Source organism: Aythya marila (assembly GCF_965140915.1).
Source record: "Aythya marila genome assembly, chromosome: 14".
Taxonomy (NCBI): Eukaryota; Metazoa; Chordata; class Aves; order Anseriformes; family Anatidae; genus Aythya; species Aythya marila.
The window spans coordinates 18825632-18839517 of NC_139055.1; the positions used below are offsets into that span (position 1 = coordinate 18825632).

Below are 13886 nucleotides of genomic sequence, written 5' to 3' on the forward strand. Positions count from 1 at the left end.
CCTGCATATCAGCATCTGCTTTGGGGAAATTTCAGCCTAATTAGTTTATTTGCTGATAACTCAGCAGATGTGTGGTAGATGCTGGAGTCACCTGGCTGCCAGGTCCTTCGTGTGCTGTCCTCAGCTTGCCTGGAAGAGGAACCGAGTTCGTTTATTTATTTCTGTAGCTATTTACCCTCAAGAGAAGCAATATTTTCTCAGCTTTCCTCCTGACGGTCTGCAGTCTCCTGTGTTTGTGGGCTGAAGCACGAGGGCTGGGGCAGGGGCTGGAGCCAGGGCGGCCGAGGAGAAGCAGCAGAGGCTGCCCCTGTCCAGAGCTGGGACACAGAAAGAGCCCTGCTTTTGGGGCTCCCAAGCAGCACGGTTCTTCCTGCTCCCGGCCACAGCTGCTCACGGTCTGGAAGGTGGTGAGAGGGCTGTGGGAGCGCGGCTCGCTCGTGCATCACGGGATGAGCGGGGGCAGCTTTCCAGCCATGCAGGCTGGCGGGATTTGTCCGAACCGTCCTTAAATGCAGCAAGGTGCCTGGGGTTATTTGGCAGGCGCTGAGCCTTCCCAGCGCCAGCTGTGTTTGCAGCTGTGCTGCTGGTGCTCGGAGGTTCACTCGCTGCTGGCCGGGGTCTGTGCCTGAGCCGCCTGCTCTGCCCGCCCCACGGAGAGCTGCTCCGCGCAGGAGGGGCGCGCAGCTGGGTGCTCCTGCCCCAAAATCCGTGTCAGGAGAGGTGGAGGGGGCTCAGCAGCCCTGAACACAGCAGGGGCACCGGCCGCAGGACTCTGCTCCCTGAAACAGGGGCACGGCGAGATCTGAGAGCCCCAGTTGGAGCTAGGCATGTCCAGAACCAAAGCAGAGCGCACATTTTTTAATACCAAGGGCAATTTAGCCCTAAGAAGGAGATAAGTGGGGCAGTGAATTTTCCATTATTTGATATCTGTTCTTTGGAGTACAATATCTTTCTGAAACTTTCACTGAGATTCATCACACAAAGCTGTGCGTAACGCTTTGTTATCATGTTCAGCACACAGGATCACGCAAGAGAGCAGATTAGATAATTACAAAGATAATTTTGCTGTTAAATGCTCACATTTTTGCCCACAACTGACCTGGGTCAAGTGTGACCCAGGAACCGAGTGGATATTGTGCAACAAGCGGGGCTAACACAACAATGCACCGCTTTGGTCCTTATCAGGTTTTCCTTCTCAGCGGTGTTTTGGCCCTTTGCTCGTGTTTTGTTATGCAGGGTGCTTTTGTCATCCCTTCCGTGGTCCCTGTAAGGGTTATCGAGGTGCCCCAGGGCTGGGTTCCCAGCCACGGGTCGCTGCTCTGGCACCTGGCATTTGGGACCTCTGCATGGGCAGTTTTCGGAGCGGCTCCTCTGCCCTGGCGCTGCTGTGGCAGCTTGGCTGCCCTGCTCCCGGAGCTCTAAGGACAAATTAAGTACCACAGCAAAAAGTCCTTCACTTAAGCTGTTAAAATCATGAAGCAAAACACAATCTCAGCCTCTTAAAAAGGAGGAAATAAAATAAAGGCACGGTTTCCGATTCTGCCATTCATCTCCCGTCCTCTGCAGATGAAACACTTCCAGTTCCTTGGCTGATAGCGACTTTAATTCAATGTTGGCTGGTAGCTGCGTCTGAGATTACACAGGCAATTGACACTGATTTGTTAGGCTTACAGAGCTTATTTTCGGACTTCAGCCTTGGGCAGAAAATGTTTGGAAACAAGCGGACGTCGCGGCCGAAGGCGCTGCAGGCGCAGCTCTGCGCTGCCGGGGCCGGTGTCGGAGAGGTCGGCACAGCCAGGGGCTGCCAGGCACACACCGGCCTGGAAACCTGCACTGCTGGGTGCAAAGATCAAGGACTGAGGTGGATTGGCCTTTTGGGGGGTTTTAGGTCCTTTGGCAGGTGGATTTCTCTCTTATTCATCTGCTGGCTGCTCTGTCCCCCGGTCAACATTTGGAGAGTCCAGCCTCTGCTTTTCTTCGCTCTTGCTTCTCCTTATCTTCTGGATGATCTTTTCCATCCCAAAGGGTTTACGCCTCCCTCAGCACAACTGGGGGGCAGAAGCTTCTCGTGAGCATGTTGCCTCAGCCCCGTTGATGGGCACGGGTGGTGTTTGGGATGCACGTGGTGCACGGCTCCTGGCGGTGGTGCTGCCACGCAGAAACAGCTCGTTTGTCCCAGTGCAGCCTCACCCTGAGCTCCCCAAGGTGCTGGGCTGAAAGCAACCTTCAGAAGCATGTTTTTTCCTTCAGACGCATGGTTTTGGAGATGCTGGTGTGCGGGGACCTGCTGTCTGGTGTCCAGACACCGTGCTGCCCCGTGTGGCTTGTATGCAGCCCCTGCGCAAGCTGGTGCTCTCCTTCCACCCATCCTGCACCCCCGTGCTTCATCGCTGCCCCAGCCGAGGCAGGGCAGGCAGGGAGCTCCACGAGCTGGGCTCCTCCACCTGCACAGCCTTCCCATACCTGCTGCTGGAGCTGCCCGGGAACCATGGGCCAATAAATATCTTTAAATTCAGCACTCCGGGGAAATCTCTCTTGTTTGTGAGCCTTTCTGACGTGGTTTAGGGAAAGCACGGCTCGTTGTTCGATCCGCTGTGTGACTCATCGCTGGAGAGGTCTGTGTTTTCCTTTAACGCCACAGACGGTGGCAGCCTGGAAAAAAATCCAGCTGGGTGCATCACGGGAACAGCGGAGGGGACAGAGAAGCGTTGGAGATACCTGCTCCCCTGTCAGCTTGTTGGAGATCAAGATTAATGACGTGCAATTTCAGGAACCTGTTTACATCTGTAGACATGAATATCACACCCTTGGCTTTGTGTAAGCTTTGGAAGATCACCTGGGCTGAGCTTGGGCCCTCTTGCTGCCCGCAAGCGCTCTGATTTTGCCCAGGAACCAGGAGAACTCGGTGACCCCGGGGAGCGAGCGTGACGAGGAGCGTTAGACTTTGCTCCTTGCCCTGGCACCCACGAACCTTTGGCTCTTGTAATCTTTTTTCTTTGAAACGGTGGCAAAGGGCTTACACAATGCCATGTTCCCCTGTCCCCGAGGCAGCACAGCTTCCAGGCTATTGCACAGAGACCTGAGGGGTTTCTCTCTGCTCAGGCTTAACCCTCCGCATAGCTCAGGGCTTCCTCTTGCTGTTTATCCTTCTTTAAACATGCACAGGACGTAGATGAGTATTGCATGCTGGCCTTCTAATGCAAGCAGATGTATATATACGTATAATTTGAAGGGATTGAGAACGAGGGGTTCTTTATTCCTTCGTGTTTTTCAGTAGCAATTTGATCATATTGGTGTACACAGGAAAAATAATTTCTCTGGAAGATTTCTCGTGAAGGTAGCACTCGGTGTGCTTCCCAGCAGGTGCCTGTCTTTCAGGAAAGGAGCAGTTCTCTGCGACAGAGCTGCTTTCCCTGCCTTCAGTGATGATCATTGCTTCTCCCAGTTACAACTACAATCGCTGCTTGTATGGAAAAGGCACCTTATGAAAAGGAGTTAATGTGATTTGGGGTAGTTCAGCGCAGAGCTGAGGAGGGGACCCGTGCTGCAGAGGTTGGTTTGGGATGCGTAGTGTTTCCACACCTCGGTGCTGAAGTTACACAGATAAGATCTCGTAGCAGAGCATGATGAAGGGAATGAGAAACTCCAGGAAACCCCCAGGCAGTCTGCAGGGAGGTGTCCCCGTGTTGGTGGGCACGGTGCAGCCGCTGTCCATGCGGTGCTGTGCCAGGGCTGGTGCAGAGCCGGGGCTGAGCCACGGGGCTGGAGCTGGGAGCGCTCAGAGCAGCTACAACGAAATGGAGGGGAGAGCCCTTCCCCTTCATCCTCAGTCCCGTCTGTGACAAGGCTGTGCTGGGATGCTGGGCACAGCCAGAGAAGGCTGAGAGTAGTTATTGTCACGTCCTAGGCCGAAGCATTGCTGTGCTGAGATAAACTGTCACTGGGTGATCTGTCCTTTCCTCCTTCCGAAGTGTTATCCTAGCCTCTCACACAAACGTTCGGCCCTGTAGTTGCTGATTTCAGTCACAGAGACATTCATTCCTGTATATAGTTTGCATTCTAATTTTTTTCAGGGTATGTAGCACTTTGGAAATCTTTGGGAATGTAAGATATTAATGCCTTAAGATAAAATAATTCTTTAAAATATCATTCATTTAAAATGTATTTGCATCAATAAAAAAAAAGAAGTGGTGTAATAATTGTATATGGATGTAAAACACAGAAAATGTGGCCGTAAGCTAGCTGCCTGCCGCTGGGGATCTGGTGGGATAGTGCCCTGCTTCCAGCAGGGCAGGGATTATTAATAGGATGCCATATGCCTTCGCAGCTGTATGCTCTTTTTTAAGCAATAGCAGCTATGTGTGGTGTCTGATGGTCCTTGGGTTTCGGTGTTTTTCAGAGGAGAACAGGAACAGCATCATCAACTCCAGCCTGGAATCCGTCGTATCTTCAAATGCAAACAGCTTCCTCAACTCCAACAGCTCTCCCCAGCCCAACCTGAACTCAAGTGATCTCGAACTAGAAGTAATTAAACCCAACAGGCCAAATTCACTGTAAGTACGGTAGTAATTAGTGTTTTATAGGCTCTCCGTCCTTAATCTTTAATCAGGGCTGTTTCTTACTCTGAATCCCAGCAGTTTGTGGAAGAAAACAATTTAACGTTTTAATTTTTAATGGGCGCCTAGCATGTGTCCTGCATTTTTAACTCTGCCTAAGTGGTGGGATTAGTGGCTGCGGGCTGGGTCTGCTGGTGAGCTCAGCCCGGGTTATTTTGAGCACGCGGGATATTTTTCAAGCAGGGCTCCGCGTTGCTGTTTGAACTGCTTGACCCATCTGGAGATAACTCCAGCAAACACAAAGGACTTTTCTTCTGAGTTAAATCCTATGACTGTTGTCAGTACAGTTGATCTCCAGCCAAATCTGTGCCATTGCTTCTGCTATTGCTTCCTTCATCTGGAAAGTTCAAGGGAAAAAATAGCGACCTTAGCAATGACTCCCCGGGGACGGCCGAGTTATTTATGAAGTCCCCTGGACTTGACACAGCCGAGCCCTCGCACCAGTGGCCGCTCTGCTGCGGGGAATTTCCTTCCTGCCGCGGCCCTGCTGGGCCCCGCCGCATTTTCCCACAGAACCTCCCTCCCCTCCCGCACACGCCAAGAGCAGACACGCTGCCGGTGCCGGGTGGGCCGGTGACCCTGGCCGTGGTCCCTCTGGTTGATGGCAGGGGATGGGTTCGGGGTCCGGGGTGCAGTGCCCGTGCCCCTCAGTGGGGGCTCATCCCCACGGCGCTGGGACAGGCGAAGGTAGGTGCACGTTGGCAGTGCCCGGGCGGAGAAGGGCTCTGGCTTTCGCCCACCAGCTCCATCTCTTTCCCATCACACTGCTGCCCCTAAAGCCCTGCGTGCAAACCCAGCCCACCTCGTGTAAGCTGAGCCCACCCAGCAGGGTGTTGGGTGGGCAAAGCAGCGCCCGCAGGGCAGGAGCCACGGTCAGGCCGTGAGTTGTGTGCCCTGAACTGAGTTGGGATGTGCGGGTCTCGTGCCCGTGCTGCTGGTGGAAGCCCTGGAGGTCGGTCACATGCCGTTGCCCCCAGCAGGATGTTTTTAGTTTATTTGTCCTCCGAGGGAAGAAAATTATTTGACTTGTCTCGTTGTGACTTTAAAGAATCGTTTGCCAAATTTGCAGTTTTTCAAATTCCAAGAGTTGCTCTTCCTAATAACTTATTTTTTAAAGAAAGTCGTAAAGAAGCGCAGCAGAATGAACCAGTTCAGGCCGTGTGGGGCTCTGGGGAGCGGAGGCGTCCTGCTGTCACCCAGAGCTACGTGAGCAGACTGGAGCAGAACCATTTGCTTGCCACCCATAAGGGGCCTTGACACTTGTGCAAAGTGAAGCGGTGCCTAGCAGGGGAGCCCTGGCAGCACTCCTGCCTCTGGCAACGTTTGTGGCATTGGGCATTTTTCCTTACATCCAGTGATTACACACACACAAATGTGCAAGCTTTTAGTCAAGGTCGAGCTAAAGGTTAAAAAGTAAGTCTGAAGTGAATACCTCAAAGCAAATGTTTTCGTCTCTATGACCCCAATTATGTAACTCAAATGTCTGTAATCCAATCTTTCAATGAGAAATGAAGTGTTTGACTTCATTTTATTTTCCCTTAATGCTACGTATAGATGTCTCTTCAGCCTCTGTGCCTGCTTACCCATCAGCCTGCGTCTGCTCCGCACGAGCCCATGCTGTTCCCATACTTATCTGTGCTGCTGGGTTTTAATGTTTGCTGAAACGCATTAGTTTGTCTTTAAATATTTGCTTTTAACCTAATTTGTAGTCCCATGAAAATTTGATTGCTGCATTTCCTCTGCAGTGCTGGGGTGGTTAAACACCCAGATCGTTTCCACGTGTGTATTTGCAGCCGGCTCGAGCCAGCTGATGGGGCTCAGCCCCCACGCGGCGTCTGGGGGGCACCGGGGGGAGCAGCGTGTGCAGGGGGGCTGCCGGGCGTGCTCGGAGCACACATTTTCAGACAAGGAAGGGCTTGGCGCGAGTGGGTTTGGTTCCACACCAGGGCTGTGGGTTGGTGATGGTTGGGGTTGCTCTGCTGTGCTTGGGGTGGTCACTGGAGTCACTCCCAGCCGCGGTCGGAGCGGTGGCAGCGCTGATCCCTGTGCCCGGCCCATGGAGGTGCAGGGCTCCTCGGCCCCATGTGGGTGCTGATGGGCAGAGGCGAGGAGGAGGAGGAGGAGGAGGAAGAGGAGGAGGAGTGCTGTCTGGGCAGGAGCTGTGGCTGTGCACGGGCTTCGCTCTCGGGGTTGGGGCGCGCGGCCTGAATGGTGCCAGTGTCCCGGCGGCGTTGTCGCTGCTGCCCTGTGGCGCTGCACAAATAATGCCTGCATAAAGCCGTCCCTGTTTCTTTAACCAGCTGAGAAATTTCGGCTTTGCAAAGCCTTGGGCAGCTCTGTACGCTGGAGTCGGCTGCTATTATCTGTTACTGCCGTGCGAGGGTTTCCAGTGCTCCCCTGTAATTACCGGGCCCACAATGAGGAGTTGGGAGCGTGTCAGGGTGCCTCGCTCTCCGCGCCCCTTCAAAAACCCTGCCAAACCCTCTGCCAGTCCCGTGAGACCCCTCGTTGAGCCCAGCTTCAGGAGTTTGTTTTTTTTCCTGCATTCTTCACCATTTTCTGTAAGATTTTGGCCGTGGGCCAGGGCTGTCCCATCTCGGGACCCGCTCAGGAGGAGCTGCCCGGCCCATGGCTGCAGCAGCTCGCGGAGCTGGCAGAATTCAAGAATTCAAGCCCTGCAGCTGAGGAGCTGTAAAATTCCAGGTGTGAGCAGGCCGGGAAGCCCCGCTTTCCTTCCTTAAAGAAAAAAGGATTTCTTTCTGAACAAGGCACTCTTTGAGAGTACCAGTAAAAAAGGAATCCTGGATTTGGTGCTTCCTTCCCTAATGTGACAACAGCAAAGGTCAGAAAATTAAAAACTCACCCAGACCAGAATTTAATTTCTTTCTTTTTTTTTTTTTTTGGTGTCTGAAGTCACCAGCGAAAGACACTTCCATGCAGGCCATCGTGCACCAGGGCCTTTTGCTCTGTTCTGCCGCTGGGAGATGGATGGGGTTGGTGCCTTTGGTCACCGACATCTCTGGCCCTCGTGTCATCGTGGTGGGCACCCAGCCCCTCAGGGCGCCAGGGCACCCAACTCAATGTCTGCATAAGCTCTCGGGGTGCTGCCAGGAGAGGCTGCGTTGGTTGGAAGTTCAAGCTTCTCACTGAGCTGCCAATGTTTGTGTCAAAGGCTGTGAAGCTCCTGCTGCTCTCAGCGCAAGGCTTGCTGGAGCAAAGACATTAAGGCGGCAGGTTTGGGGGATGCCTTGCTTTTGTTTTGCCGCAGTGAGCACCGGTACATTCGATACACCCTGTGACCTTACAGTGTGTGATGCTTAGAGTTTTGAATGCCGTCTGTGGAAGCAGAGAAGTTTGAGCTTTGTCTCCAAAGCTTCTCGGCTCTCTGGCAGATGCTGGTGCGTAGCTCAGCTCTGCTCCGCGCGGGGCCGAGCCCAAATCCTGCTCCTCAGATCCTCCCAGGGGTCCCTCCCAGCTCCGGCTGCTCTCCCGGATCTCTGCACGTGAGCGGGGCCGGGTGGCCGTGCCGGGTGCTGTGCGAGCAGCCTGCATGGGACGCGCTCTGCGTGCCACCGCCGTCCTTTGGCCGGGGGAACTCGCTCGTTTCCAGGTTTGCCTTCCTCAGTCCTGGCCCTCCGTCGCGAGCCAGGAGGGAAATTGTTTTGCTGCAGGGCGAAGGCTCTTCCTTCCCAGGCACCAATCAGGGTTTTACGATGGGAATGCGTTTATTTATTAGGGCTGGTTTTATTTTTATGGAAAAACTGCTCTGGGCGGGAGTTGTTCTGGTGAGTCAGCAGGGCTGCTGTCCCCTGCCAGGAGCTGTCGCTGCGGCCGCGGGCACGAGGGACCAGAGCTGGCTGTCTGCTGCCACCAACGCCCCACATGGGGATTTGAAAAAAATTCTTTTAAATAGGCACTGATTTTCTTTACCCTCGCCATTGCAGAGAACTTCTTCCTTAGGAAACATGACAAAACAAAAGCCAGAAAAGCCTGTATTTCTAGCACGGATAGATGCTTCAGCTGAAACGGGGAAAGTATTCAAACACTGTGTGATCACAGAGTACATAAGACTTAAGAACGTTTTTTTATTTTTAAATCCTTAAAAGCCAGCACCTTGCTCTGGTGGCCTGGTGATGCATGCCGGAGATGTGCGCTGGATGGAGCAGCGAGGGTTTCGGTCTGCTCTCTCATCCTAATTTCTTCTTGTGCGTGACAGTGGTGAAGGTGGGGTGAGGCCAGGCGACTTTTCACCCTGTAACTAGATGGGCTGGATTTTTACATCACGACTTCATGAAGTTGTCGGCCTGCTCAGAAGTAGGAGCATGCAAACGATGTCCAGGAGGCTTCTGCCTTCTCTCAGAAGGGGAGATTTGCATCCCAAGCTCACAGGCAGGATGGTCGGAGCGGGTGGGAGAGCACCAGGAACTCGCAGCTAGCCCAGGTGGTGCTCGCCCTGGCCCCAGGCATCCCACAGCCACTGCAGCAGTGCCCCTCCTTCATCCCCAGCCCCGGGGGGACCGTGCTGTGCCGTGCCATGCCATGCCATGCCGTGCTGTGCCATGCCGTGCCCGGTGCTCTCCTTGGAGCACCGCAAGCAGCACGTGGCTCCCTGGCTCTCCGAGTGGTGACAGGGCAATTCAATCTCAGGGCTAATTTTAGCAGCTCCGTGAGGCTGTCCTTTCGGAGGGACACCGCAGCTCCAGCCATTTCTGGCGGGGGGGCAGGGAGAGGCTGTCCTCACGCGCCTCGGCTGTGCTGGGCATCCCTCCCACGCCAGCCCCCTGTCTGCTGGCATGGCAGCGCAGGGCGAGCCCGGCTGCAGCAGCCAAACACGAGGTCTCCAAAGCAAGGCTGGCTGCTCAAAAATGCTGCCTGGTGAATCGGGAGAGCCCTGGAGAAGCCCCCTTGGCTTAGGACCCCCACACAGGGAGCGGAGGCTGCGGCTGGGGCTGCCGGCGGGTGAGGGTGGAGGCTGAGCGTGGGACTGGGGGCCCTGGGGAGAGCCTGGGGGAAGCCAGGAAGCCTGACGAGCAGGAACTGCGGCGATTAGAGCCGGGGGGAGTCGCAGGAGGTGTGGCAGGAGGTTTTACCTGCGCAGAGCAGGCGCAAAAATACACATTTTTCTGTGGGGCGGGACGGCGCTGCCGGTTGCGTGCGGGGATGGCTCCAAAAATACCAGGCACGGAGCTCGGGGGAGGCGCAGCCAGCAGCCTCCTTGCCTCGGCCTCAGGAGGCTCAGCCCTGCCCGCAGGAGGATCCTCCTGGCTTTGCTTTGCTTGTCGAAAAACCTGAGAAGGCATCTGCACAGCAGGGCACGGGACGGGATCCCCTGGGCTGGGAACTTGGCTGCACGCACAAGGAAACGCCAGAATTGGAGTTGCCTCGAGGCCCTCGTGCCCAGGCAGGGCATCCGTGAATCCTTCGTGCTTTCCCTCGGGGGATCCGTGCTGGGGCTGTCCCCCAGGGGTGGCTGTCCCCCAGGGGTGGCTGTCCCCCAGGGGTGGCTGTCCCACGCAGCCAAAGGGGGGCTTTGTGAGCACTTTGCAGCTGCTGCCTTGCTCCTCAGCTTTGGAGTTCAGGGCTTGGCACCTTTCACATCCCTTCTAGGGTTCGCGTGCCTGTCTGCGTGCACTCGGGTTGTGTCGGGGTGATAATTACAGAGCTCCCTTCACAATATCAAGGCCTTTACCAATTGCTCCTGGAATCGGCTTTTTATGTGCGAACCAAGCCAAAAATAATGAACGTTGAAAGAAAAATTACTTGATGAAGGAAGCGTAGTCTGCTGCGCCCTCAAAATGGAATAATTGTGCTTATTTTCTCGCTCGCTTGTTTCTAAAGGACCTACGGGCAGCGGGTTTTTGAGGTCATTCAGGGCACTGGGGTTTCTCCTGGGGTGGTTTCCCCAACAGAGCTGCTGTCCGTGGGGTTGGACTGAGCAGGGCGTGCGGATGAGTTCCTGCGTTAGGGCCCCGTAGGAGCGTGCCCTGGGGAGGTGCGGTGGCCGAGCGATCCCGTACCTTCATTGCCCTGGGGACTCCGGCCTTAGGGAGATGATAGCTTTGGGAAACTTGGATTTAGTCGTCACATGTCTGTTTGCATTTTATTTTATTTTCTGATTGACCAAGTATGGCGATTTCTTGCCCTCCGTGGATATGGAAAGAAATGAGGAGCAGATCTGAGGTCCAGTGGTCATGAAAAAAATAGCCCAGTCAGTGTAAGGAGGAGAAGCTACTCCCATGTGCTTCTGATTTACAAGACCAGAATAAATCTTCATTAGGCGTCCCAGTTAAAACTTGAACTACATTTCTCCTTCCCTTCCCAAAAACGAAAGGCCTGAGAGCCAGGAGCATCATGGGCGTATTGAAGGGCGTAAGGTGGGACGTGCAGGAATAAATAACCTCCTAACAATGCAAACAGCCTCGCAATTACCACTTGTAACACACGTAAGCAAAAACACCCAAGAAGTAAATGGATCTGTAAATGCTGCTGGGTCCTTGCAGAATTGATGTCACTTTTTCCACTCTGAAAAATAACCACATAAACGTGACGCAGCCTTATTCAGCAGCTCCGCTTGGGCAGAAGGCAGCAAAAATAGGGGCTGGGGGGGTTGGATTAGTTTTAACTTTTGTGAAGATGTCAGTAACAGGAGAGAAGTGAACTCGTTCTGTGCTGTGCTTCATTAGTCAAGCTATTGTCAGAACAAATCCTGCCTCCCCTGGGAGCCGTGCCACCCCACTGCCAGCACTGAGACCAGCCAGGTGTGAAGGGCAGCGGAGGCCGGCGCCGCTCCGAGGAGGAAAACTCGTTTTCGGGATGCCGTGTGAAGCTGGCAGCGAGGAGAGCCTGCCTTTATTTGTGGCAGGACCCCCCAGAAGGAGCACAGAGAGCACGGGGAGGTACTCGCCGGCTGTGAATGCCCGGGAACTCTTTACAGCTTTTATTTCCTTCGCAGCAGAGGAGCTGTGAGCCAGGGCTGTTTCGTTTTCCGAGCAGCGCCTGACGAGGCCGCGGAGCAGGGGCTGTGTGCGAGGGCTGAGCGAGCGCCGCGGCCCCAGAGCCCTGCCTCTGAGCCAGCTGAAGGCGTGAGGTGGGAGAAAACTGCCCACGAGAATGGGGTTATTTCCGATAAACCACAGAGCCTTAAAAGGTTTGTGAGCCGGCGCAGCCCTGTCACAGCAGATATTTCCCGTGGGTGCAGCGGTAACCCGTGGTTAGGGGTGACAGTCCTCATGTCTGTCCGCTGCTGCCACAAATGCTGTCATTTCTGCCTTCCCAGCTGAGGCTCTTAGAGTGCTCAGCTGCGTTTTAGTTTCGTTTGTTGTTTTTTGTTTGTTTTTTTTACAGATAAGGGGGGTATGCTACGTCGGGTGCCTAGCTGGCCAAAAAGAGGCCAGCAGCAGCTCTTCCCCGTGCCCTGCGTGCTGCGCTGCGACCTGCAGCCCAAACGCAATCCCACCCCTACCGCACCGGCGCTGGAATGGCAGCTGCTCGGGGTGTTCGGTTTCAGGCTAGGAAAATGTCTGAAGTCACCGAAGTCACTAATCCCCACACGGGTGTCGGGTGAGTCGCCGGGGTGCAGCGAAACCGGCCAGTCTTGCTTGGGAGATGCGTGTTAGTCACTGCTGCATTTTCACACCTTTGGAAAGGGAATGACGATGGTTGGTAGCGATGGTGTGCTCATCAGATAGTATCTGGCTGACTTGGCAAAAAGATTTGACATCCCTGTCAGCTGGGTGCTTCTGCTCGGGGTAATAGGGAGCAAAACGTGTGCTGAGAGGGTCGTGCCCCGCAGGTTTGCACGCAGGCCCCCAGGGGCAGCGACACGGGGAGGTCCAGGGCTCTGCGCAGGGTGGTGCTGCCCTGGTCAGCGTGTCCTGATCCTCTTAGGGCTCTGGGAGCCATCAGGAACATCCACATCGAAGGCCTCTTCCCCTTTTCCACCCTCTGCACTACCTCCTGCAGCCTCCTGCTGCGACTGTACAAACAAATCCTGCATTTGCTGCAAAGCCCCGGTAGCCCTGGGCTCCGAGCTTGGGCACTGGAAGCTGTGCTCATCCTGCTGCCTGCAGGTGGGCAGAAAGGTGCACGTGCTGCTGAGTGCCTCCGAGTTGTTTGCTCCTCTTGTGCTTCTCAAAGCCCTCTGAGGTTGGGGGGGAGCTCCCCGTGCCCCCAGTGCTGCAGTGTGGGGCCGTGGGAGAGGCTGAGCCTCGGAGCAGCGACCGGCCGGGAAGTTCTGAGCTTTTGTTTCCTTCTTTGTTTCTCGGGTCAGGCAGACAGGTCAGAATATTTCTGAAATAATCCCTTTGGTCAAACGATGTAAGCGAAGCGCGGAACCAACGCGCTTCGTGATCTCAGGCTGCATTTTCCATTTATTAATTACCCCGTGCTGCTTCAGAAGGACGGGCAGAGGTCAGGAGCTGCAGGCTGCGCGATGGCTCCAAAATGAAAAAAGGAAACACAGATTGAGGTCAAAACGGGCAGGGGCCGGCAGGGGGAACGCCCGCACATCGCCGCGGGCACGGGCTGGCTCGGGGCTGCGGCTCGGGGCTGGCTGCGGGTCACTGCCCGTGCCTGGGGACACACCACAAGGGTGGCAGCCACCCGGGGACAGGGGCAGGCGGCTGCCGTGCCGTGTCCGCCCGTCCGTCCGTCCGTCCTCCATCCGGGGGGGAGAAACGAGCCCTTAACCTGCGTGACCTCTGCAGTTCCTCTCTCGTGCTCGCTCGCAGTTGTTTTGCAGAGGCTTTTGTGGCTCCGCTTTCTTCTGCTGCCGTTGTTTATATTCGCGAAGAATAATGGCAACTGGAGGTGCAGAAGGCACCGGGGCGGGTCCCACCCTCATCCTGCCTTCCTGTCAGCCACTTGGGGACCGTCTCTCTGAATGGCATCTCTGGGGCTTTTGTTTGAGCAATTTTCTTCTCAGTCAAGCAGAGCTGTCCCTGAGGAGCCCGTGTGCTTACCCGCTCTCCCCCAGCCTGGCATTCAGTGGTAGCTCATCGTGAAAAGCTGTATCTAAATTTAGTTTTAAGATATTGGACCTGTCCTGTCTGTGGTCGTGGGCTGAGACTGGGCTCTTACACTCGGCCTGCCTGGTCCCCACGGGGCTGTGGTGGCACGGTGCTGCTCACAGCGCGTCCATCCAGGCGGTGCCACGGCACGCAATTATCGCAGCTCTCCTCCCTCAGCACCTCCTGGCACGGCTCGTGTCTCTTGTCGGAGTTGTGAGGTACCACCACGCTGCTCCTGGATGGGGGAAGAGCCCGTGGGAGG

At 55.2% G+C, this 13886-nt stretch overlaps 1 protein-coding gene across 4 annotated transcripts in view; it reads left to right on the top strand.

Annotated features, from left to right (window-relative positions):
• Window positions 1-13886, top strand: part of ARHGAP26 (Rho GTPase activating protein 26) — a 119772-nt gene that overhangs the window by 89799 nt on the left and 16087 nt on the right. For all 4 annotated transcript variants that reach the window (XM_082771543.1, XM_082771545.1, XM_082771544.1 and 1 more), the window contains exon 20: window positions 4400-4553. In XM_082771543.1, the coding sequence (XP_082627669.1) occupies window positions 4400-4553 (154 nt within the window). The remainder of the gene's footprint in view (window positions 1-4399; window positions 4554-13886) is intronic.